Genomic DNA, 25642 nt, shown 5'->3' with positions numbered 1-25642 from the left:
TGTATCTAAGCATGTGTTCTGCAGGCAACTCTCAGTAGATTTGTGCCAGAGGACACTTAGCAGGGGTCTCTTCTAATTGTTAGTGCTTTTGGTATACTGCTTGTTAAATACTTTCAATATCACCCCTGCCTCCATCTCTAGAAAAATGAGAGAAAAGATGGATGCATAAGCAAAGCCCTGATTCTTCCTATGTAAGTTGTATCACTTGAGATCCATGTACAAAAAACAGATGATAATTGGGCTATTTTCTTCATATTGAGAAGCAAGAATCCTGTTTTTATCAAGGTTAAACCTAATGTCTACTATCTGTCTTTTTTTAAAATTTTATTGGATTATTATTGATTTATAATTCTGTGCTATTAATAGCTTCAGGTATACAGCAAAGTGATTCAGTTATACATACACACTCATTCATTCTTTTTCAGGTTCTTTTCTCATGTAAGTTACTACAGAATATTGAAAAGAGCTCCCTGTGCTACACAGTACGACCTTGGTTATCTATATTACATACAGTAGTGTGTGTGTATTAATCCCAAGCTCCTGATTTATCCCTCCCCCTTGTGTTTCCTCTTTGGTAACCATAAGATTTTTTTTTCCATATCTGTGAGACTGTTTTGTAAATAAGTTCATTAAGCTTTATTATATAAAAAATATAAAGGAATGATGGCTAACTTTAATATATTATTAAATAAGTTTTTAAAAACTTAGTCATCTGACTAGTTTACTAACCAAACAGTGAATTTCTGAAGTATATAGCATTTATTAACAGGTATTTTAAAATTTAAGTTTAATTACTGAATTAATCCAAATCTCCTGAGAATCAAAATTCCCCTAAAATAGACATCTATTTTCACCCTTCCATTTTTTTCCATCAGAGGTCCACCTGTCTTTTAAAAAGGCCATGTCTATCATTGGCAAAAAGAGAGGTAGTATCAGTTTTTAAAGTGTAACAGTTAGTAGATGAGTAAATAAGGAGAAATATAGTCTGATCTCTCCCCCACACACCCAAAGACTGTGTGCAGCATTCCTAGCAATCACTGACCTAAGCAGAAACTTTAAAACTTCATATCTACACCACCAGTATTACCAAAGGTGGGTATCTGATTCCTCCCTAGCTGACCAGAAATACAGCAATTATCACAAGAAGGATGTTAGATTCACCTTTAGTCAGCTGTTAGACTGAGTCAGTACCTTTCATAACTTTCATCAGGACATTCTAAAAATGAATGAAAACCAGGATGTAACAGGCCCAAATTCTTCTCGTGTGGTTTAGATCTTGAGTCATTGAAATTTGATTTTGAGCAACACTTAGCCACTCCCTGGGGCCTCATGAAAAAGTTAAATCAACAGTGGATATGCTGAAGTCACAAAAACACCAAATGGACAAAGCTGTAAAGAGTAACTCGCAAAGGATAGCATCCTGGTGTTATCATTACTTTTCTTAACTTTAATTTTTTAAAACTAATATCAGGGGAAAGGTAGTGCAATGCAGAGTGAATCTAAAGTACCCCACAGTGTTTGGTTACTGCTGCTGTGGTCATTGCTAGATTTGAGTGGGTTTTCCCTAACCAGGACTGAAAAGGAAGCTGGATGGACCATCAGGGACATTGCCTTTTACCACTTCCGCATCCTCTTCCCATTGAATCTCACCAACTGGATACTCAGCTACAATGTCCCCTGAAAAGTGGTAAAAGTGAATTTCCTTAGGGCTTTCCTGGTGTCTCAAGTGGTAAAGAATCGGCCTGCAATGCAAGAGATCCAGGTTCATTCCTGGGTTGCGAAAAGCCCCTGGGGAAGGGAATGGCAACCCACTCCGGTATTCTTGCCAGGAAAATTCAAGAAGCCTGGCAAGGCCGCAGTCCATAGGGTTGCAAAGAGTTAGACACGACTGAGCACACACACATGAAGTGCAGGAAGCCAGACAAATATCATCTGATATCGCTTATATGTGAAATCTAAAAAAATGATACAAATGAAATGATACACAAAACAGAAATAGACCTACAGACATAGAACACAGATTTATGGTTACCAAAGGGGAGAGGAGAGGGGAGAGAGAAATTAGAGAGAGTTTGCCATTAACATATATGTGCCACTACATGAAATAGATAACCAACAAGAACCTGTAGAGCACAGAGAAATATATTAATAATTCCTATTCCTCTAACACAGGAAATATAATATATATAGTAATATATAATAATCTATAGAGGAAAAGAACCTGAAAAAATGTGTTTATATATATATTCTTATAATGTGAATCACTTTACTGTATACCTGAAACTAACACAACACTGTAAAATTAACTATATTTCAATTAAAAAACAAACCTTCTTACAGAGAGGGAGTTAGTACTTGCTCATTAGTCTTGGTGCATTTTTGGATTGCTAATCAGGCAAGAGAATAATTATAAGATCTAGAAAGAATTGGATTCTGCAACTAAATGATTTCCTTATTTTCTGGCAGCACAGATATAGTCTTGTCATCATCTTAATAGAAGACTAGCCTGTACTCAGATAAGAACCCAAACAGAAACTGTGTCCCATTATGTCAAGAATGAAATATTTTCTATCTCTTTTTGTCAAAAACTTCTTTGAAATAAATCATCCACAGCAAAGGTAATACATATTGGGATAATGCCACCGACACAGCAACACATAGGTGTTTCTGCTATAATGTGATGTGTCTCTGAACACTTCACACTCTGCAAAACATACACTAAACGGCAAGACTCGTGGGGCAAAAAGAGGACCAGCCATTCAAAAATCTTTGGAACTGTAGCCACAACTCTGTCAAAAAAAATTAGTAGCACCTGGAACAATACTGTGGCTCCCCTGGCAAACATCTCCCATGAGACTGGAGTTTGCCGCAGCAAGGATTTAAATGCTCAGGAATGATAGAGACTATGGATGGCAATCCCTTCACTGAAGCAGGACAGGTGAAGGTAAGGTGGACACATCAAGACAGGGTCCTGGGCCTGGGGAAGAAGGATCCTCTGGGCAAGTGCACTTATTTAATTTTCTTATGATAAACCAAGAGGTTCTCTGCCACTATGACATCAAAGTTGAACTATTTTTTTCTTTCCTACTGATGGCTAGCTATACTTGTGTTCCTGCTGTTCCTCTTCCCTTGCTTGGGCAAAGTTGTGAATAAATTATATTTACATCATTCCTCTTTTGACCAATAGTGTATGAGCCAGGCACTACAGAAGCGTAACAGACTGCTGTTTATAATAGCTTTTCCTAGTTATAAATGTAATTCCCCCCTGTAAAGAACTTGGAAAATATAGAAAGGTACATAAAATAAAATATCAGATTATAAGAAATTACTACCATTTAAAAAATGACTATGATATATTTCCTTTTGGTCTTTTGTCTATACACATATTGTTATACAATTAGGTTATAATATAAATATAAATTTGTATCCTTTACATTTATACTATACATACTTCCCACTTTGTTAAATAAATGTCAGAAATTTTAACCATAATTTATTTAACAAAACCTCTGCTTTGGAATGATGAGATTGTTTCACATTGTGGTAATAAACACTGTTACACAAAATGATGAGTCTATTTTGTACTACTTCCTTAGGCTAGATTGCTAAGTGGGAAATTACTGGATGTCTTAGTTCATCAGGGCTGCTGTAACAAAAATACCGCAGACTGGGTGGATGGCTTAAACAATAAATGAGTTCTCACAGTTATGGAGCCTGGGAAGTCAGTGTTAAGGTACTGGCAGATTTAATGTCTGGGGAGAGCTCACTTCTGGCTCACAACTATCTCACATGGCAGAAGGGTGGAGGGAGTTCTCCGGGTTCTCTTTCGTAAGAGCACTAATCCCATTCATGGGGTCTCCACCCACGTGAGTTATTTACTTCCAAAGGCCCCACCTCCAAATGCCATCACACTGGGGATTAAGTTTCAACATACAAGTTTGTGGGGCAATGCAAGCATTTGCCTTACAGCACTGGGTCCAAATACAATGCAAGAAATAAAGATGCTTCTTTTGAAAATAATTAGTAAACTTTTATTTTCTGTGTTTTTTAAACATAAGGACTTTAATACAAGAAGAAAAATAGGCAACAGTAAGTGTGGTATTGTGGCCCTTCTTTGTTATGGGTATATTGCTTATCAGAATGGGAGCATGTGAACAAATCTTTGCTCACAACTTTAAACACCTGTGTGGTTAAGTATCTCATTCACTACATCCTGGATTGTCAGCAGGTCTAGTACCGGGAATATCTATACCATGCATCCAGGTTAAACCAAGCTTCAGAAAATCAATGTCATGCTTACTTACCCCTTGACTACTACTATTAAGTCGCTTCAGTCATGTCTGACTCTGTGCGGCCCCACAGATGGCAGCCCACCAGGCTCCACCGTCCTTGGGATTCTCCAGGCAAGAACACTGGAGTGGGTTGCCGTTTCCTTCTCCAATGCATGAAAGTGAAAAGTGAAAGTGAAGTCGCTCAGTCATGTCCGACTCTTAGTGACCCCACGGACTGAAGCCTACCGGGCTCCTCTGTCCATGGGATTTTCCAGGCAAGAGTTCTGGAGTGGATTGCCATTGCCTTCTCCGACTTACCCCTTTAGCTCAGTCTAATTCTGCTCTGTATATTTCCTGCTGTTCTTTCATCCTGTTTCATGCCTCTCTCTTGGCTGTCTTATCCTTGGCTCACTATCCCCAGTGAGGACTCCACTGTAAGGTTAACACTAAACGTGCCCCTAGTTCAAGTGGCTCTCTCCATGACATCCAAACTTACCGTGGGACATCTGAGGGAATTTGGAAGAAGGGAGAAGTCACAGCCCTCTGAGACCTGCCCTTCCAATTTTGAGGTCCTCTGGGCATTAAGACATACACAATTGTTAAACCTGCAGGCTTTGGAAGTAGGCATGTCTGGATCTGAGTCCCAGCTCTGCCTTCCTGGGCAAGGAAAAGCTTAGCATCAGGAGTTCACAGTGGTTGTGTGCTTGAAGCAGCAGTGGGACACCCTGTAACAATTGTAGGGTTGGTTGATTGGTTTTTAAAATTTATTTATTTGTTTAATTGGAAGATAATTACTTTACAATGTGGTGATGCTTTTTGCCATACATCAGCATGAATCGCCCCAGGTATACATGTGTCTCCCCCATCCTGAACCCCCTGCCTCCTCTCTCCCGACCCCGTCCCTCTGGGTTGTCCCAGCGCACTGGCTTTGGATGCCCTGCTTTAGGCATGGAACCTACACTGGTCATCTATTTTACATATGATAATATACATGTTTCAATGCTATTCTGATTGGTTTTAAAAGAATGTGTAGCTTAAAATCTTTTTTTGAGAGGGAATATAAAGACAGAATTTGACGGGTTCACTGGTTCAAATTAAGTGAAAATACACTAGGATTCAATCCAAAGGATTTCACTTCTTTCCATTGCAGTTTCTGAGTAAAATAAACTAATGGAAATTTTGAAGGAACTGCTTCTGTCAAATCTTTGGACATTTATGGGAAAAAACTAATGAATGCAATAAAACAGAGGCAGATATATGTACTAAAGATCTTTCCAGCAACCGTTAAACCAGTGTCATGGAGAGCTTCATAGAAGGCAAGAAAGGACTACTTTCAGTTTTAAAATTATTTTTTAAGTTAACCATAACTCAAAAGCTGTATCTCTTCCTCTTTTCAGCCAGCATATGTCCCAAGAAAGCTAATCCCAGTAACAATCATCAAGCAAGGTAATTTGCATGTCTGCTCTGGATATATGCTTACAACTATTTTAATATGCCTTTTAAACTGAGATAATTAAACATAGCACATATTTTAAAAATATATATTTATGCTTATTTTTTTGAAAAATAATTGCTCTAGTAAATTAGAAGTTAACAGATAATTTTGACTCTACAAATAGGCCAAGTCTTGGCAAGGCATATTGGTTGAACATCTGGAGAAAGAACAACCCTAACAAGTATTAAATTTTAAAAAACCAATTAAATATATGTGGCTTTCTGCAGGATTAAGATCGTTTAGATGTAGGAAGTCATTAATAAGATATGTTGATTAATGAAATGATAACTATGATTTAGAGCTCACTTTAAGGACTGTAAAGAAATCCAGGTCTCAAGAGTTATGTCTTATTTCAGCATCTAGTCATTTTTGTTCTGACTTTCAGTTTTTCAAATTGTTTAAGACTCAATTATTTCCAGAAAGTTTTGTGGTGGAAGAGATTGGGCACCTAAAATACTAATTCATTTTTAAGAAAACACAATGCCTCAAGTGTATTTTCAAAATGGGGTCAGTTAGTATTGGACTTATCCATAGAATCTTTGCTTTGAGGATATACATTTTCTAATTCATTTTATTTACTGAGTATGTCATTGCCTCATTTTGTGCAAGTTATTTAACTTGGGTAGACTGCAGGGAGTGGAGCTGAGAAAGGAAATTTTAAGCTAATTAGAATGGAACACTTTCTCTACTTAAAGGCATCGGTGTTAGGATGTGCCTTCTAGCTCTTTCATTGGTTGTGTAGCCAGCCCAGTGAGTTCCTTTCTATTAATTAAAAAAGGATCAGATTTCTCCACTGCAGATGGCTTTACGTTATTAGCTTCATTCTGCTTCTTGACTGTATTTTTTTTTTTTTTTCCCCATTCACACTATTATCTTTTGGTCTTTCAACAGTGATTCAGAATGTTACACACAGGGCCTCAACTAAATCTCCAGATAAGATCCCCTATGGAGGAACAATACTGGGTGAGTCTGCCTTGAAATCTACATCTACGTTAAGCAAATCAGGCTCTTATTTTGATAACAAGGCTGTTATAGAATTTTGCACTGTGTGCAGGTCTGTTAAATCGATGTTGGTTCATTTCCTTTCATTGTTTAGCATCCTGGCTTGTTTCCATTCCAGGCTAGGATCCAGGAGTGTTAGGGAAACAACTCTAGCCTGTACCTATTGGCTCCCCTCCTACCTGCCTACCTGTTGGTATTGTGAGAGAGTCCTTGTCATATTGAAGAACTCTCTTAAAAGTTATTCTTAGTAACGGTGTTTTTAATCTTAAGGAGCCATTCTACAATTTTTAAGTCTGTGGATTAAGTCACATTATTTTGGTTGTTCAGTTCTGAATATGAAAAAAGATTATGTTTAAAATTTACTGTCATATTTTTTCCCAGGTTTTTAAAGTTTGGGTTGAAATTGACTAAGCAAAATAAGCTCTAAGTGTCATGGTTCCAATTCTCTGAGCTTTGTTTCAGGATGCATTTTCTTTTACTACATCTGTTTTCTCGCAGTCCACCTTGTTATCCCAGGCCTTAATGAAACCACCGTCAAACTTCCCACTTCCATAATGTTCGAGATTTCAGAGGCAATCAAGACACAGTTAGGTAAGTGGCCAAGATTTATATGTGAATATTGCAGTGACAATATTAGCACTGATATTCCTAGGATGTCCAAGGGATCTAGCCAATGAGCTCTTTGGAGATCCCGAAGGGAAAAGTAAGGGACAAGCATGTGCATGTGAATGGGAATAAAAGACTGTACAACTGCTGTGGAAAACAGTATGTCCATTCCTCAAAAAGTTAAAAATAAAATTACCATGAAAGAAAGTAAAAGTGTTAGTCACTCAGTTTTGTCTGACTCTTTGAGACCCCATGGACAGTAACCCACCAGGCTTCTCTGTCCATAGAATTCTCCAGGCAAGAATAGTGGAGTGAGTAGTCATTCCCTTCTCCAGAGACTCTTTCTGATCCAGGGATCGAACATGAACCTGGGTCTCCCACATTGCAGGCTTTACCATCTGAGCATCAAGGATCAAACTACCTGACCCAGCAATTTCACTTCTGGTTATACAACCAAAAGGATTGGGAGCAGTCTTAAAGAGATATTTGTACATTCATATTCACAGTAGCATTATTCACAATAGCTAAAATGTGGAAACAGCTCAAGCGTCCATCAACAGATGAATGGATAAGCAAAATGTGGTGTGTATATGTATGTATGTGTGTGTGTATATATATATATACACACATATATACACACACATATATACACACACATACACACCATGGATAATTATTCAGTCTTAAAAGGGAAGGAAATTCTGACATTTACTATAGTATAAGTGGACCTTGAGAACATGATGCTAAGTGATAAGAAGTCACAAAAGATAAAAGACTGTTATTTGAGATACCTTATTTGAGATACCTAGAGTAGAGAGATTCATAGAAACAGAGAGTAGAATGGTGGCTTCCAGAGACTGGAGGAGGAGAAGAATGAGGAATTAATGTTTAATGGTGAAGAGATTCAGTGTTACAAGATAAGGAGAGTTCTGGACATGGATGGTGGTGATAGTTGTACAACATTGCAAATGTATTTAATACTGTTGAACTGTATACTTGAAAAATGGTTAGGATTTTTGTTATGTATCTTTCACCATAATGAAAAAATTGGAAAAAGAAGTAGATAGGATGGAGTGTTGGAGGTATTCAAATAAATCACATTCTATAGGGAAATAGTTACTTTATATTTTTGAAGGAAGAGTGAATATTGATCCAATTATCCAAAATATACACATTTATATAGTAAATTATACTTATCACGCTGTACTATCAAGGGACTGCTAGATATTTTCAGTGGAAACTGAGGTAAAGGTCAGGCTTGTTTGAATTACTATTTACTTGAGATCGATCCTGTTTCCTACTTCTAGAAAGAACCTAAGGGTTTCACAGGTGGCACTATTGGTAAAGAACCTGCCTGTCAATGCAGGAGATGTAAAAGATGCAGGTTTGATCCCTGGGTCGGGAAGACCCCCTGGTGAAGGGCATGGCAACTCACTCCAATATATTTGCCTGGAGAATCCCATGGACAGAGGAGCCGCATAGGTGGGCTACAGTCCATAGGGTTGCAAAGAGTTGGACACAACTCATATGACTTAACACACGCACAGATAAAACCTGATATGATTTTAGTGTTTAAAAAACATAAAACAACAATTTTGGGGAAAAAAAAACAGCAAAACTCCTTTAATGGGCACCTAGGAAATAGTTGGAGCGGCCAGTGGGCTAAGCTAGTTGCTGCATTTGAGTATCACATTGGTCTGAATTCTCTCTATAGCAGAGGATCTCAATGCTGATGAAACATGGGAAGCTCTGATGGATTTGTTACACTGCTGGGACTCACCATACTTCATCAAGGTTGAGATCCTATGCTATAGAGAGAATTCAGACCAATGATTTAGTTGTTTCTGGGGTGACACCTGAGAATTTGCATTTCTGCCTAGTACCCAGGTGACTGGAGAAGGCAATGGCACCCCACTCCAGTACTCTTGCCTGGAAAATCCCATGGACGGAGGAGCCTGGTAGGCTGCAGTCCATGGGTCGCTAAGGGTCGGACATGACTGAGCGACTTCACTTTCACTTTTCACTTTCACGCATAGGAGAAGGAAATGGCAACCCACTCCAGTGTTCTTGCCTGGAGAATCCCAGGGACGGGGGAGCCTAGTGGGCTGCCGTCTATGGGGTCGCACAGAGTTGGACACGACTGAAGCGACTTAGCAGTAGCAGCAGCAACCCAGGTGATACTGATGCTGCTGGTCCGGAAACCACAATTTGAGAACCTCTAAAGTCTCTGGAAAATGTGTCTCTGGTAAATGTCCTGGGCCACTGATAAATATGGAGGAATAAGGCAGGATGTAGTAGAAACTGAATAAGACTTTAAAATGTAGAATATTCTCCTTGAACTAGCTAAGAACTTTAGCACTTGTTACAAGTGAATCTTCACTTATTACAAGTTTGAAACAGGTCCAAGCCCCTGTTTAGCAACGTTTCTTCAGCAAATATTTAGTAAAGATTACTTGATGCCAGAACTACAAGTGGCAGGGGAGGAGACGTGATGGTGATTTACACAGACATGGTATCTACACATGCAGGGACCTCAGACTTAATTTCTCCTCCCTCACTGAGGTTTGACCTATTTACTTATTTGATGTGAGGCAATCAGACTGTAACAGTTTTAAAAGACAGACTATTAAGTTCTCCTTAGCTATAATTTGAGAATTTCCTGGCAGAAAGAGGATCAAAGCCTTGAGTGAGTAGAGAGGATTAATCAGAGGACTATTACTCTTATAATTTTAGAAAATTTTTCAGAATTGATGCATCACCATTTTGCTGCTGCTAAGCCACTTCAGTCGTGTCCAACTCTGTGCGACCCCATAGACGGCAGCCCACCAGGCTCCCCCGTCCCTGGGATTCTCCAGGCAAGAACACTGGAATGGGTTGCCATTTCCTTCTCCAATGCAGGGAAGTGAAAAGTGAAAGTGAAGTCGACTTTTAGCGACCCCATGGACTGCAGCCTACCAGGCTCCTCCATCCATGGGATTTTCCAGCCGAGAGTACTGGAGTGGGGTGCCATCGCCTTCTCCGGCATCACCATTTTATTAAGATGTAAATATATTTGCCAATAGATCTTTGTGATTTTGTGCAGTCCTTACATTTTTACTGTAAAAATATTCATATCTGTTAGTCTTACGGTGAGTTATTTACAAGAATGTAGACGAGCGATTCTAGGCTTCCTTTCTTTAATTTGTACATCAGACTTGATCACCTCCTCATTAGCCATAAAACCTGAGACTCAACTCCACATCCTCTAAATGCTGTGCTAAAGCCAAGAGGATTCCAAAATAAATTCCCTCAGTGAACCTGTGTTTAGAACCAGAGCTCAGGACTCTTGCACTCACCAGTTCTCTGCCCAGAGCCTATGTATTTAGCCCTGTGCCTGGGAAAGATTTGTTTAGAAGGAAAAGAAAAGGAAGGAGCTGACTGATTTCTTACTGATTCAGCCCCTAATCTGTTCATCAAAATACAAAAATCAGGATTTGTGAAGGAGACTGAAAATGAATAGAATTTTTTCCCAGACTACTGCTGTCATTTTTGAACTGGGAGGTATTTTAGTTCTTAGTTTTGATAATATCTATTTCCTAATTTTTTTGTTTTGTTTTTGCAAATTTCTACCTGCTACCTTAATATCAATTCAGCATTTTGTTTTCTCTAATTTAGAGAATTAAACATTTGATTTTTTGGTTTGCTTTGTTGTTTGCTTTTTTTATTCTGATACAAATCACCAAGGCTTCAGGATTAAGTGTGATTTTAGTGGAGAAAATTCTATGCAAATAGAAAATGCCTTTTAAAGCTTATTTCTAAGGAAACACCTATCTTTAATGCATGGCAAATTTTTGACACATTGAAGAGACTAATAGGCAATATGTTTGAAAATGTCCAATAAATCCATCAAATGTACCATCTTAGACTATGTTCACAAATAACATTTTAGATTTACTGTTTGTTTTTTTTTTTTTATGAAGAATGAGCATAACATTTCTTTATACCAATGAGGGAGAAATAAACTGTCCTGAAGTTATTTATCACTGTCATTCAGAAAAGTCATACTGTGTGAGGGGCAAATCCTAAAAATAATATCCTCATTCCAGCAGATCCCAACACGGGACATCAAGAAATTAATAGCTTTTGTTCTGAGAATACATGATGTGAATAATGAGAGAAATAAAAACTAGTGATATACATACTTCCCCAGGGACATAAAAACGGTTTGTCAAAACCAAGACTTAGGTTGCCAAGAATGAAAGGAACCAAATGTGTTGAAAAAAGATACAGAAAAATCAGAGAGGAAAAGGAATTTCCTGGGTTTGAGGCCATGCTCTCATGGCATTTTTACTCTGCTGTTGCCAAGGCTGGTAGTACATGCATAGTGTGGTGAATACTCATGGCTTGATAGGAGTCATAAAGAGTCTCCATTCAAGTATCTTTCCCTTCAACCAATTTCTCTTATGTCTGAAGTCCCATATTTAGAAATACGATATTCCCAGGTGGTGCAGTGGGTAAAGAATCTACCTGCCAATGCCGTAGATGCAAGAGACATGGGTTCATTGCCTGGGTTGGGAAGATCCCCTGGAGGAGGAAATGGCAGCCCACTCTGGTATTCTTGCCTAGAAAGTCCCATGGACAGAGGAGCCTGGTGGGCTACAGTCTATGGGGTCGAAAAGAGTGGGAGATGACCGAGCACATGCACACATGCCTCTGTAAGGAATTAGCGATGTGTAGAGAATACAAATACCTCTTGGGAAGGAAGTTAACCATTTTTCTTCATTAACAGTCTAATTTTAGTTTAATGTAATTGCCCTGTAACAGCATGCATAAAGAGCTAAAACAAAGCAGAGCATTGCCTGAAAATCTAGGATCTGGAGGTTAAAATAAATAATTTTTTAAAATAAATAAATACATAGTCCTAGTTAGCTAAGGAATCACCAAGAGCATGGGATATTACACAAGAAGGAAAGGATTAGCAAAAATCATCCTGAAGGAGAAGATGACACTAAAAAAGAAGAACATTGAAGATAAATCTTATAATCTTACATTAAAGAAAAACCTTCCTTTGTTACATGCTGAAAATAACAAAACTAGAGCTCATCAATGTTTGGACTCAAGAGGGAGGGGATATATGTGTAATTATAGCTGATTTGCATCATTGTACAGCAGAAACACAACATTGTAATTTTCCTTCAATTAAAAAATAAATTTTAAAAATTGTAATCTGAAGGTTTTTTCCTGTGCCAGCAATCACAGTTCTAAACCAAAGTTCTGACTGCAAAAGAAGCAGAAAAGAAATGTTGATGAGATTTAGAAATCTAAAAAAGGATTTATCATAAAATTATGCTGAATCTGTTTAATTTTCTAGTTATTCCAGAAAAAGTCCCTTCTTGTTATGCCCTGCTGCATTAATTGAACAATGGTATTAAACGTTTCTGTTGTATAGACTTGTTGTGCAGCTTCACTGCACAGAAATAGAGAATGCACACTTGACGGATAGCCAAGGCGAAGACACTAGCACTTGTGACGCCTGTTTCTAGCAGTTTAAATCACTCCTGAAAATCATTAACTCTAGGAATCTATTGTATGCTTCCATGATACAGACTGAACATTGATTTGCTTCCATGGTCTTTGTGAAAGGCATGACTTTATAATTGTCTTTAAGATCATCAAAAAATAAGTATTTTGTGCCCATGTGAACTGAAAAGAAGAAAATGATCTTTATGTCAGTGATGTAACTCCGGGAGGAAATTACAAAATTTGCATCCTTAAAGAACTTTGAGAAAACAGATTAGATCAGTAGTTTTCAACAGAGGAAATTTTATCTCCCCCCTCCCCTTCTTCTGGCAACCAACTCCAGACTCCAATATTCTTGCCTGGAGAATCCCACGGTCGGAGAAGCCTGGTAGGCTATAGTCCATGGGGTCGCAAAGAGTCAGACATGACTGAGCGACTTCACTTTCACTTTCCCCTTCTTCCCACTCTGGGATATTTGGCAGTGTCTAGAGACATTTTTCGGAGAAGGCAATGGAAACCCACTCCAGTACTCTTGCCTGGAAAATCCCATGGCGGAGCTTGGTAGGCTGCAGTCCATGGGGTCGAGAAGAGTCAGACATGACTGAGCGGCTTCGCTTTCACTTTTCACTTTCATGCATTGGAGAAGGAAATGGCAACCGACTCCAGTGTTCTTGCCTGGAGAATCCCAGGGACGGCGGAGCCTGGTGGGCTGCCATCTATGGGGTCACACTGAGTCAGACACAACTGAAGCAACTTAGCAGCAGCAGCAGCAGAGACATTTTTGGGCTTCCCGGGTAGCTCAGATGGAGAAGAATCCTCCTGCAGTGCAGGAGACCCTGGTTCGATTTCTGGGTCAGAAAGTTCCCCTGGAGAAGGGATTGGCTACCCACTCCAGTATTCTTGGACTTCCCTGGTAGCACAGATGGTAAAGAATATGCCTGTAATGCAGGAGACCTGGGTTAAATCCCTGGGTTGGGTTGGGAAGATCCCCTGGAGGAGGGCCTGGTACCCGACCTTAGTATTCTTGCCTAGAGAATCCCCACGGACAGAGGAGCCTGGTGGGTTACAGTCCTTGGGGTTGCAGAGAGTCAAGACACTGAGCAGCTAAGCACAGTAGAGGTATTTTGGTTGTCCAGCTGTGGAATCCAGTGCATAAAGCCCAGAAATACTGTTGAATATCCTACATTTCACACGAAAGGCCCCCATAATAAAAAAAAGAAAAGAAAATATACAGTCACAAATGTCAGTAGTGCCAAAGTTGAGAAACCCAAAGAGTTCCTTATAGCCTTAAGACTTAAGGCTTAAGATGGGATTTTATCCCATCTGATTATAATCAGTTCAAGGTGACATGATCAGCGGATCTCAAAGAAAAATGAATTCTTTCATGTTACTAGACTTTCAAAATATTGTAAGTAGGTCATTGATTCAGTGTGCCAAATAGATGAATCGAGTTAATCCTACATGCATTTTTTGAAACGGAGAATGTCTTAATCATTGGGTAGCTCTGGCACAGAAATGTACTTTCGTTGAAGAATAATACCTGAATTTTAGAAGTTTCCTGAATAGTTGTCAGAAGAGGAAAGAAAAGAAAAACAGATTCCATTTTTTTACACTGAATTCCCACACAGACCCAAAGAAAATATCTATGTTGATATGTGGCTCAAATAAATAACCTTTTGTAATTTTTTAACCATAAATATCTTCAAACATCTTAGTTTCCTATGTACATTATTTATGTTTTTCTAAAACTGTATTGCCATAACCTATTACATTTTTACCATATATAATAATGGATAATTTCTTTTCCATTAAAAAAAACTTTTTTTTAAAATTAGGAGTAATTGAGTATAAAATTCCAGGGAGCATTTTGCTATACAACCCATGTCTTCAAGAAACTCTGTGAATCAGAATGACTTGAGAGCTAGCCAAGTACTGGGTTGTCATTTTTTTTTCTTCCTTCTAGTGCCAACTTAGATCTTAAAGTATTACCTAGGGTTAATGAGAAGGAATTCTGAAGGCTGTCACTACTAATACTAATCACTGGTAGAAATGCACAGTAATTGTATTGACTGCCTGGTGGGAAGGGATACTAGCAGAATAGTCTTGAAATAGTCTGTTGGTTGATTGTTTTGAGGGAATTATATTTGGACACTGTTATGAGGAAGTGAGGTAAATTGTTTGTTCTCTGATTTTTTAGCTAAGAATGAAACCTTGGCATTGCCTGCTGAATCTAAAACACCAGAGGTAGAAAAAATTCCAGCACTGCCCATAACAGGTAATGAGATCCCTATGTTTATTAACTTTGAGAAAATACATAATATATTTTTTCAAATATTAAGTGATTGATAAGCCTGTATTTTTTTTTCAGTGAAGAGCCAGTAGGAAGTTTATTTTGATCATAAGCATACAACAATAGGAGACTCTGGGTCTTTAATGTTTGGGAAAACAACAGATGCAAAATGAACAATTGAATTATATAACTGATCTATAACAGTAGAACTGCATTATTCACTCCAGGTGAAAATTGTTACCTCAACGTTCTGAAATATTTTTATACTAAGATGTAATACCATGATTTTGGTGCTTTCCATTTATAAGAAGACATGAGAGCATTTTTCAGTTCTTTACTTTCACAAGTGATTGGTTTAAAAAAATACCATTATCCATACTTTGATCTATGAAAGTACCCTGGAATAATTTAGTAAATGGCTGTTGAAGATTAATGACCTTCATGAAGAAAATACATAACAGTTCATTTTAAAAATCCTTTGAAGAATAAATTCAGTGTGCATTTTCCCCAGTTTATCAACCATTACTAACAAACATTCAGCAATTTTCTGTGAACAAACTGCCCAAGTCCAGTCCATCAGGAAAACATTATTCTCTGAACTACAGAGTCTTTGCCAGAGCAGTACCACCTCATTCAGGACTCTGTGAAACAAATACCTAGCAAGGATTCCCCTAAATCTTCATTTAGCAAAGTAACTCCAATCTAAAGTGAGTTTTTCATCCATAAAACTGCTATAAATTGAAAAATTAGTGATATATACCTTGTACTAAACTCTGACTCATAACTTGTACAGAGAAGATAAAGATTGGTGGGGAAATAAAATGACCTGATTTCAATAAACCTATTCAAGTAGACATATTTCTGACAGAGTAAGAAGTATTTGGTCCTGACTGAAGGTGAGAGAAGGACCTTCCATCCCCTCCCTACCTTCATAGAAATTGGAGGAAAGGTATAATCTGATGCTGGAGTAATCCATTTGAATGAAATTCCTAGGTAGTTTTCTGACTTCAGTCTAATTGGTAAATACAAAAAAAAAAAAAAAAAAGGATAGGCATGACCCAGTGGAGATTCTGTCGACTTTTCCCAATCATACTTCTTCTCTTGGCATAGTATATGATGAGGGCGTCTATAGATTTCTTAGTTCTCTGCCAAAACTTCCTCGGGACTTTCCACTTCAGAAATGCTTAGACAAACTTCGTAATTTATTATTCACTGTTATTGTGTTTATTTCATATCCTTACCCTACAAAATTCTGGAATTGTGTAGCTCACAATTCATGCCAGATTTCAGTGATCCTGGTTCTTATTTCTTAAAAACTATTTACCTGAGGGTCATCTTTACCTTTGATCTAGCACTTGAAATAACTGTGACTTAGCACTTGAATCCTTATAATTTCAACCCACTTCTAAGCTTTGCATGTTCACTGCAGTTTGGAAAAGAGAATTCCTATAATGTAATAGTTCTAAATAAATCTTTTTGCCCAGGGTCATTCTTTTAGCTGCCCATTTATTAACTCATTTAATAAATATTTATCATGTGCTTGCTTATTATTCTCCAGAGTTTGTGCTAAGTTCTGGAGATAAAGAGAAAAAAAGACACAAGAAATTATGAATAATCTGTTAAGTGATTCCATGAGGGTCAATTCCATGTGCCTTTTGAAATACCTGGAGAGTGGACAAACCCAGAAGGGAATAGTTGGAAGGAGGTGTCAGTTCAGACACTGGGCCAAGCCAGGGAGCCCTTACCATAATTAACTTGAAAAGAATTGGTCTGTATACATGTCAGTTCTAATTCTAAAGGGCAACAGCAGTACCCTATGGTCCTGAGTTGTTTCATTTTATCTTAATTTGTAAAGTCATCTTTTTTCCCTTCCAGTGACTCCTGAATCAGTTCCAAGAACCACTAAGCCCACTGTGTCTAGTGCATTAGACATTTCAGAAACAACACTGGGTAATTCTCAGAAGTTTTTCTTTTTTTCTTTAAAAACAAAAACCACCCCAACCCTCATAGAAAAATAACCTCAGTGTCTTAGCTTCCCATCCTCCCCACTTTCTTTCCTCCCTTACAGGGAGTAGTTCATCTTCCTGTTTCTTGGATCAGTTCCCTTAAAGAGTTAACAACATGCCTTGATCCTGGTGACTAATATTTTAGGCAGCTCTGGATGTTAGATGCTAACTGCACACCCTTTTTACCAGCCTCTTGGGAGGCATAGAAAACCAGAATGCCAGCCCTCTAATCCACAAAGCTTGGAGGGGTGAGAGTCGTGACTGTGTCTGTGCTTCCCATTTTAGTTGGCTTTTCCTAGGCTTATGTATAGTAAACTTAAGGAGACTACTCAAAAGTGTAATGCTTTTTACTAAGAATTTCATGTCATGTAAGTTAGCTGTTTATTGGCTTGAGAGAATCTAAGTTGCTTTATTCTCTTCTCCTTAAAAATCATTTTAAAAAGGAGCAGCATGTATATATATTGTTCTGTCCTTGTGATGTTGATCTTCCATATCACACCATGGTCATTCGAAGGTAGACCTTCAAATTAATACAGCTGTGTAAAAACTTTCCAGGGGAAGCCAGCTATTTCCATGGAAGGTTTCAGCTTCCCATGTATTCTCCATTATGAGCATGCCTCACACGATACAGTTAAGTCACAGTGTCAAATCCTGATTCAGGGTGTTTCTAACTGAATTCTTCTTTATTGCAGTTCTCAGGGGAAGGACCCCCGGAACATCACAAACTATTTTAATACCTAGATTTGAATTGCCACTGAGCACTCTAGGTAAAAATTAGTAAACACTACAGCTTATTATTTCCTTGGAAATTTTATGCATGCCTGAAAGAAACCCTTAGGCTAACTCATTCAAATTTATCTCCTCACAGAAAAGAAGGGACACATGGCTTATAGAACAATAAATGCCTGAATGCCAGGCCCTTAGATGCTATAAATTCTTTATTTTATAATTTAGGATACTAACTAGTCATCCTGTATATAAATCCTTTGGTTGTTTTCCTTGGGAGTAGTCATATTTTGATATTATATTTGACTCTTTTAATTCAAAATCATTGTCACTGAATAAATTATTTTTTTTTTTTTTTTATATTTTTTAAAATTTTATTTTATTTTTAAACTTTACATAAATTATTTTCTTTATTTTTCCAAAATAGCTTTTTACTTAACTGTTTCTCTTGAAAGAGAAGATATATTTATGATATTTCTATAGATTGCTTCTTAGAATTTGAATGTGATATCAAGGAAGTTGTTGGGGAAACTTAAGCATAAAAAAGACATGTAATTATTGCAATTTTGTTTTTAAAAGCTATTGGAGGAACATTGTCTAGTTCAGATATGCTTGATTTGAATTTAAACAAAATATATCTGAGAGCACATATATATATTGCTGAAAAAATTAGAACACTAGTTTAATAAAGGTGAGAAGAAGAACCCAAACTCCTTAAATTTAGTTTGATTATAAAAAATAGAAAAAAGAAGCTGTCTTAAATCATCCATCATTGAAACACAGGCGTAAAAATGTGTACTACTAACAGTCCCTTACTTTTCCTGAGTAATTTTCATTTTTGTGTTTGTTTTTGTTTCTGCAAGCTTGAGATTTTAAAAACCTTTCTCTTACTTGCACTTCAAGTCATAACATCTCTTGTGTATTTTGTTGCAGCTCCGAAAAGGCTTCCAGAATTTCCTCAGGCAAAAACACCTTTCCCTTTTGAGAAACCTGGGGGCGCCTTGGGTAATAACCGTGCCTTGAATCTGCTGTTCCGTTGTGGGTGGTGACTGCTTAATTCTGTAGGACACGTTTACGGGATCCTAGCTGTGCAAACCTCAATGAGCTGATGATTTCAGTCTGACTCAGCCAAACAGCTGGTTGACTTTTTTTTCTCTGATTGAGTTTTCTACAAATTCAGTAACAATTATTAGTCTGTCCATTCCAGAGAGCCAATTTTGTTAGTTTTCTGTCCTCAGAAACGTTAAGAGTATGACACCAAACTCTGGTCTCCATCTAGTCCCTGTTCAAATGCTCTCTGAATGCGTGTAGTGTATTGATTGCTTCTTGGTATATAATGATGTTTAGTTGGATCAATGTGTGTTTTTTTATTTCAGGCTACTGGTAGCCATTTAACAACACGGGCAATCTATTTCTGTCTCTCTATCCTCTCAAAAAAAAAAAATTCTCAGTGAATTCCATTTCTTTTTTTGCTGTAGCTTCAAGTGAAAAGCCAGGGATTGTGCCTACAAGTAAAATATCTGAAGATTCCAAAATTCTACTGCCTCAAACTGGTAATTACTTTCTTTTTTTTTTTTTAATAGATTGGAGCAACAGTATTGAATAACTTCTCTTATTTTTATTTCTATAGGTTCTTTAATTGATTATCCATATATTTGTAGTAAATGGTAAAGCTATAATCTATTCTTGGTGCTTAGATTAATTTCATTTTTCTCAATACAAAAGCAAAATGTTTTTGCATTTGTTCTAAAGATCTGTGTTTTAATGTCTGGATATACAGTTAGAAGTCTGGCTAGAAGATGAACTGCAAGTTGGCTCATTGAATTTCTAGAGATCTCTTTTGTGACATGAGAACAGTAACAAAAATAAGCTCTATGGTAGTCTTATTTAACAATATGAATTTACTATTTCCCTTGCAGGTAGGTATTTGCCTCTTTTCAATAAAATATTCAATGAACATTTGAGAGTTTACTACATGCAAGATATTATTACTGAGTCCTAAAATCTGTAAACATATTGTAATTTAGAGGAGAGACCACAGGTCTTAACACTAATTCCGGACCTTGGTTCCAGTTCTGGTTTTACTACCAACCACATATTTTAGCTATTTTTCTCTACTTTTCTGGATCTTAGTTCGCTCTTTTGTAAACTGTAGCAATTGGCTTTTTTCTCCTGAGAATTCTTGTGTTCTAACACTAAAATTGATTGAGGGAAATAGCTTTTCTTTTCAAAAAACATATTTTTTTCCTCAAAAATTTTTACCTTTATATCTTTTCTTTGAAGTCTAGCAGTCAACCAAAGAAATTATTTAGCATGTGAGAATTGTAAGAAGACCTCATAAACCACTTTGTGTGATTACTTCCATGATTTTTGTTTCATTTATTTTTAACTTTGTGAACCTTCTGGTTGTGATTCTTTTAGCACCTATAACTAGCATGTAATGTAGTTAGACATTCATGTAATGACATTAAACACACCACCAATCTGTGATATTCTTCAGAAAGGAGTTCAGCATATGGCTGGTTTGAGGAAGGATGAGCATGGGCTCATGGACACATAGATCTTAGTCAAATTATCTTTCTCTGTTGAGCGTAATGGGTTCAGATCTTAGCAAAAGATACAAAGATGGCATCAAATGAACTCAGTGTGTCTGTTACAGTCTCCCCTGGTTTTCTCAAGTGGGAAAACATCAGTAAGTTGGCTGTTGTTGTCAGCCAATCTAGAGAAGCCTTAAACTGGGTCTTTCTAAGCCTTAATTCTGGAGAAGGCAATGGCAACCCAGTCAAGTACTCTTGCCTGGAAAATCCCATGGACAGAGAAGCCTGGTAGGTTGCAGTCCATGGGGTCACTAAGAGTCAGGCACGACTGAGCGACTTCACTTTCACTTTTCACTTTCATGCATTGGAGAAGGAAATGGCAACCCACTCCAGTGTTCTTGCCTGGAGAATCGCAGGGACAGAGGAGCCTAACGGGCTGCCGTCTATGGGGTCGCACAGAGTCGGACACGACTGAAGCGACTTAGCAGTAGCAAGCCTTAATTCCCCATGTCCTGCCCTTAAAATTCTACTGCAATTACTAACTGTTGGTGCAAGACTACCTTCAGAACCTGGGTCACTGAGTACAAAATCGGGTGGAGTTTCATACTCCACCACAGCACTGACTGTGGAACAAGGCTTATCTGTGGGCATGTGTGCTGGTTTATCTGCTCCATTATGGCAGATCTTACCTGACCCCCGCCCCCGCCTGCCACCCCAATCCCCCATCCTATACAAGCATCACATCTACCAAACCGAGGACTGTTAGGGCCCACTGAACTAATATACTACTTAGGTCCCTTTTATCTCTTAACTTTTAGGTTATAAACATAGGGACGTAGATTTTCCTGGGCTTCTCTTGACCAGCCTCTAGATTTTTGGTGTCTATGATTATTTAAGAGCAAACTGACTAAAACCTCCAGGAAACCCCTTCTGTGATTTTAATGCCTAGGATATGAATTATATATAAAGCCTGAATTGAAGTGAGCTTTGGGGAATAGATAGAATATGCTGGGAGGTGAAGATTGTGAAGTTACAAAGAGGATACAGATAGATGAGACTGGAAATCCCAATAAAAGAAAGGTTCCTTTAATTCTGGTTTGGCCCTGGTGGATTATGAATAGAGGCTAATGCAGCAGGAAGCAGTTTATTATTCAGCTGCCTCACTCCTGCCAGGTCCACCTTAGTGCCAGAGAACTTTCAAAAACCGTCAACTGCCAGCTGTGTCTAGATGAAGTGCTGGAGCTGGTCATGGGCTGTAAGGGTTCAGTAGATATGGTTGCAGGCATAAGAATCAGCCACAGAAACTCCCTAGTCTGCCCTTGGAATATTGAATGGTTATGTCTGGGCTACTTGGTGTGATGTTTGGACAGGCAGCATTGACATCACCAGGGAACTTGTTAGAAAGGCTGAGTCTTGGGCTCTACTTCAAATCTAATGAATCAAAATCTGCTGTTTAACAAGATCTCCAGGTGATTTGTAAAGTTGAAGAAGCACTACCTTTTCACTGTAGTCTGTAATATTTCACATGATGCAGATAAGAAGCATCAAATGTGGTCAATCACAGGACAGTGGGCCAGAGAAATCAATGTAAAGTTGATTTCTCAAAGTGGGTGGTTAAGTATTTCTTGTTTCTGCTAAGGCTTTTAACGCTCACATCTACCTCTTGTTTAGGTGTTCCGTGGGATATTACTAACATGTTCCATTTCAGATTATAATATGTGTTACTTCTGATTTAAAAAGTTGATATATTCACACAATCCTTTCATTTCAGCCTTTGTTTCTTCATTGATTTTGTGAATTTATACATGCACTGTTTCTATTTCCTGTTTAGTTTCAACATATATGATTATTGTATTTTCCAGTTACTCACATGGCTTCCTAATGCAATTAGTTGAGAATTAAGAAGAGAGAGAGAGGCAGAGATAGTACTTAAATGCTGGTACATAAAAACATTTGTCTTGTTTTTAGTTGTTATTTCTTTTGAATAAATTATATATTTCAGCTGATATTAATCATATTATTACAGTGAAATGAACACATCTTATTTTCTATGTTGAAATACAATGCATCTGTATTTACTCTGTCAGTTACCTTCAGCTATATTTGAACAAAGTTAAGTTTATTTACTTATTGTAACAATGAGATTGTAGGCCATGAGGAACTGTGGATCTCTTAGTAAGAGGATGTTGGGAAGGATGTCTTACGGGATTTAGTCTTGTGTTAGGTAATTCTGGGGAGGGTTTAAGAAAGTGAAGCTTTGCTCTGAACTTGATATTGGCTGAAAATGGGAGGAATCTGTGATAGAAAATTTTAATAATTCTTAACTATAAGGCAAGAAAAGAGGAGTGAGACTATAGTTGTGATTGATAAAGATATTAGCCAGGATATGAGGACAGTAATTTTTGTGCCCTTGCCTTTGTGTTCCACACAGTTACAGAATGGTCTTATTTTTGCCTTGGTCCATCTTGGTCACCAGGTGGACTTGTCTGATATTGGTGTTCTTAACTGTTGATGTCCAGTAGGCAAACACCACAGCCAAGCTGTGAGTGCCTGGCCAGCACTTGGATGCCAGAGGCTGCTTGTCTCTTCATCAACCATTAAACATTTATCAATTCCGTTTGTGAAATTCATTTTGCTTCAGAATTTGCTAGATTTGTTTTCCACATTTATTTCATACTCTGTATCAAATGATCCAAATGCATGCTCTCATAAAGATTTCTATATTACTTTTGGCTATAAAAACCTATATGGAAATTCTAACTTGCATGTTGAGTATTGAAATCATTTCAATAGTTGATGGCAAGAGTGGGACAGGGTATTTGGAATTTGGACTGTCCTAGGAAATCTGAGAAGTGCATCAAACATATTCTTCCCTACTTTTAGCCTATTGGCCCCAATGCTTCATTAGCACAGCATTTTGTGATCTCATTATTTGGAATTTTATTTTGTTTAAACCTCCTCTAAAATATGTTTAAGTAGGGTTGATTGATTTTGACTTCCTTGGCAAATCCAACTTTTCTTATAATACAAAAAGGAAATTATAAAGATCTGCTCTTTCACTATATGCCAAAATGTAAAATTATGTATAAATTCTGTATTATAAAAAAGTTGGCTACATTTTAGAAATACTTAAGTGCTTGTAACAATCATTTAGAAAAGTCAATCTCTCTGATGATGCAATAGAATTGGTCTTATGTTCTATTGGAAAGTGGCCAGTTGACTATGATTTCTATTACTATAGAGTGAGTTCTGGAAAAGCTCTCAGTACCTTTACCCCTCGATGAGTTGTGGATCTGCATGGATGTGTACATGCTTGTTGGAGTACTTCTTCACTGGAATAATATGATTTTGTATTTGCATAACAGTTTTATTTGTGTAACAGTTTTATTTGCGTTTGTATTTGCCTAAGAGATTCAAAGGGTTGTACATACACCATCATATCAATCTTCCAGAAGTCCCTGGAAGCAAAGGGAATTTTGTTCAGTTGCTCAATCATGTCCGACTCTTTGCAACCACATGGACTGCAGCACACTAGGCTTCCCTGTCCTTCACCATCTCCTAGAGCTCACTCAAACTCATGTCCACTGAGTTGGTGATGCCATCCAACCATCTTGTACTCTGTTGTCCCCTTCTCTTCCTGCCTTCAATCTTTCCCAGCATCAAGGTCTTTTCCAGTGAGTCAGCTCTTTGTATCAGGTGGCCAAAGTATTGGAGCTTCAGCTTCAGCATCAATCCTTCCAGTGAATATTCAGGACTGATTTCCTTTAGGACGGACTGGTGTGATCTCCTTGCAATCCAAGGGACTCTCAAGAGTCTTCTCCAACACCACAGTTCAAAAACATCAATTCTTCAGCACTCAGCCATCTTTATGGTCCAACATCACCATTTTCTTTTCATGTACTTTTCTTTCAATTTTTTGCATTTTATTGAAGTGTAGTTAATTTGCACTGTTGTTAGTTTCAAGTGTAGAGAAATTGATTCAGTTATACATACATATTCAGTTCTATATATGTAATATATATTCTTTTTCAGATTCTTTTCCACTATAGGTTACTATAAGATACTGAGGGTAGTTCCCTGTGCTATACAGTAGATCTTTGTTGTTTACCTATTTTATATATGGTAGTGTGTATCTGTTAATCCTAAACTCCCAATTTAATTAATAGAAAGAAAAGAAGCAAGAGAGAATAGAAGTACACCAAATGATTCTTGGGTCTTCATTTCACTTGTGTAAAAACGTCTAAGGAGAATCAGTTCAGTCGCTCAGTTATGTTCAACTCTTTGTGGACACATGTCTAAGGAGAATAGACCCGGACATATGCAGTATATTTTGAAGAGATCCTGCAACCCCATGGAAATAGCCTGACATCCTATTAACCCTATGGCACTGATGGTAGATATCACATGACCACACTGATCGGGTTGAATGGGAAGCCTGAATCAACTCCCAGCCCCTGCCTAGGGCAGAGAGTAAAATGACACCATGACCAATGCAATATGGTCATCGGAAGTGGGAGAGATAGAGATAGATACACAGACAGACAGACAGATAGATATCTTATCCTGCAGATGGAGTAGATGCATGATTTCTAAAGCCCATATATGGTTGGAGAAGGAGGATGGAAGCCAATGTTTTGTTTCTGGCTTGCTAATGCTCTCAGTGTTAAGCCTCCTTAATTTACTTGGTCATCCCCTTAAAAGACCATCATTTAGGACCAGGAGGGATTTGAAACCTTAATCAAATAAAGAAATGGCTTTTTTATATAACCCAAGATGACCTATTGTGTTTATTTGCATCCTTAGAAAATTCTCCTGCCTGTTCTTCCTCCAACATGTCCAGACAAACTGACTTTTCCTTTTAACTGTTCTGTAACTTATTACTAAGAGGACAGTTCCTTCTGGCCTAATTATTTCCCCTTGAGAAATAAACAATTATCTTTAGAGACTTCCCTTGACAGAACTGAGGATAGTCTACCTCAGTCTTCATTAGAATCCACTTTGGGAACTCCCTTTAGGAGTTTACTACTATTTTCAGTGTTTCGTTCTTTCAGTACATTATAGAGCTTTAGTAAATTGCTGGATGCAGTTAAGCTCTAAAAATTATTTAAAGACTTGAAAGCTGAAGCGATCAGCATGTTCGAGGCGTGGTATATTGGGTGGGAAGTTTGGGCCACAGGTGGTTTGCTCACAGTGGTTGAAGAGAGGCTGAA

At 37.8% G+C, this 25642-nt stretch overlaps 1 protein-coding gene across 30 annotated transcripts in view; it reads left to right on the top strand.

Annotated features, from left to right (window-relative positions):
• The window catches only part of ABI3BP (ABI family member 3 binding protein), a 301574-nt gene that overhangs the window by 130862 nt on the left and 145070 nt on the right, over positions 1-25642 (top strand). For 25 of the 30 annotated variants that reach the window (XM_070368623.1, XM_070368593.1, XM_070368551.1 and 22 more), the window contains exons 7-14: positions 5669-5717; positions 6658-6729; positions 7267-7359; positions 15071-15148; positions 17039-17113; positions 17862-17936; positions 18829-18900; positions 19374-19448. In XM_070368623.1, coding sequence (XP_070224724.1) covers positions 5669-5717; positions 6658-6729; positions 7267-7359; positions 15071-15148; positions 17039-17113; positions 17862-17936; positions 18829-18900; positions 19374-19448 — 589 coding nt within the window. The remainder of the gene's footprint in view (positions 1-5668; positions 5718-6657; positions 6730-7266; positions 7360-15070; positions 15149-17038; positions 17114-17861; positions 17937-18828; positions 18901-19373; positions 19449-25642) is intronic. The other 5 variants (XM_070368631.1, XM_070368610.1, XM_070368602.1 and 2 more) reach the window with 3 other exon arrangements.

Source organism: Bos mutus, chromosome 1, assembly GCF_027580195.1.
Source record: "Bos mutus isolate GX-2022 chromosome 1, NWIPB_WYAK_1.1, whole genome shotgun sequence".
Taxonomy (NCBI): domain Eukaryota; kingdom Metazoa; phylum Chordata; class Mammalia; order Artiodactyla; family Bovidae; genus Bos; species Bos mutus.
Note: the sequence above shows the minus strand (reverse complement) of the source record. Positions and strands in the feature narration are given on the sequence as shown.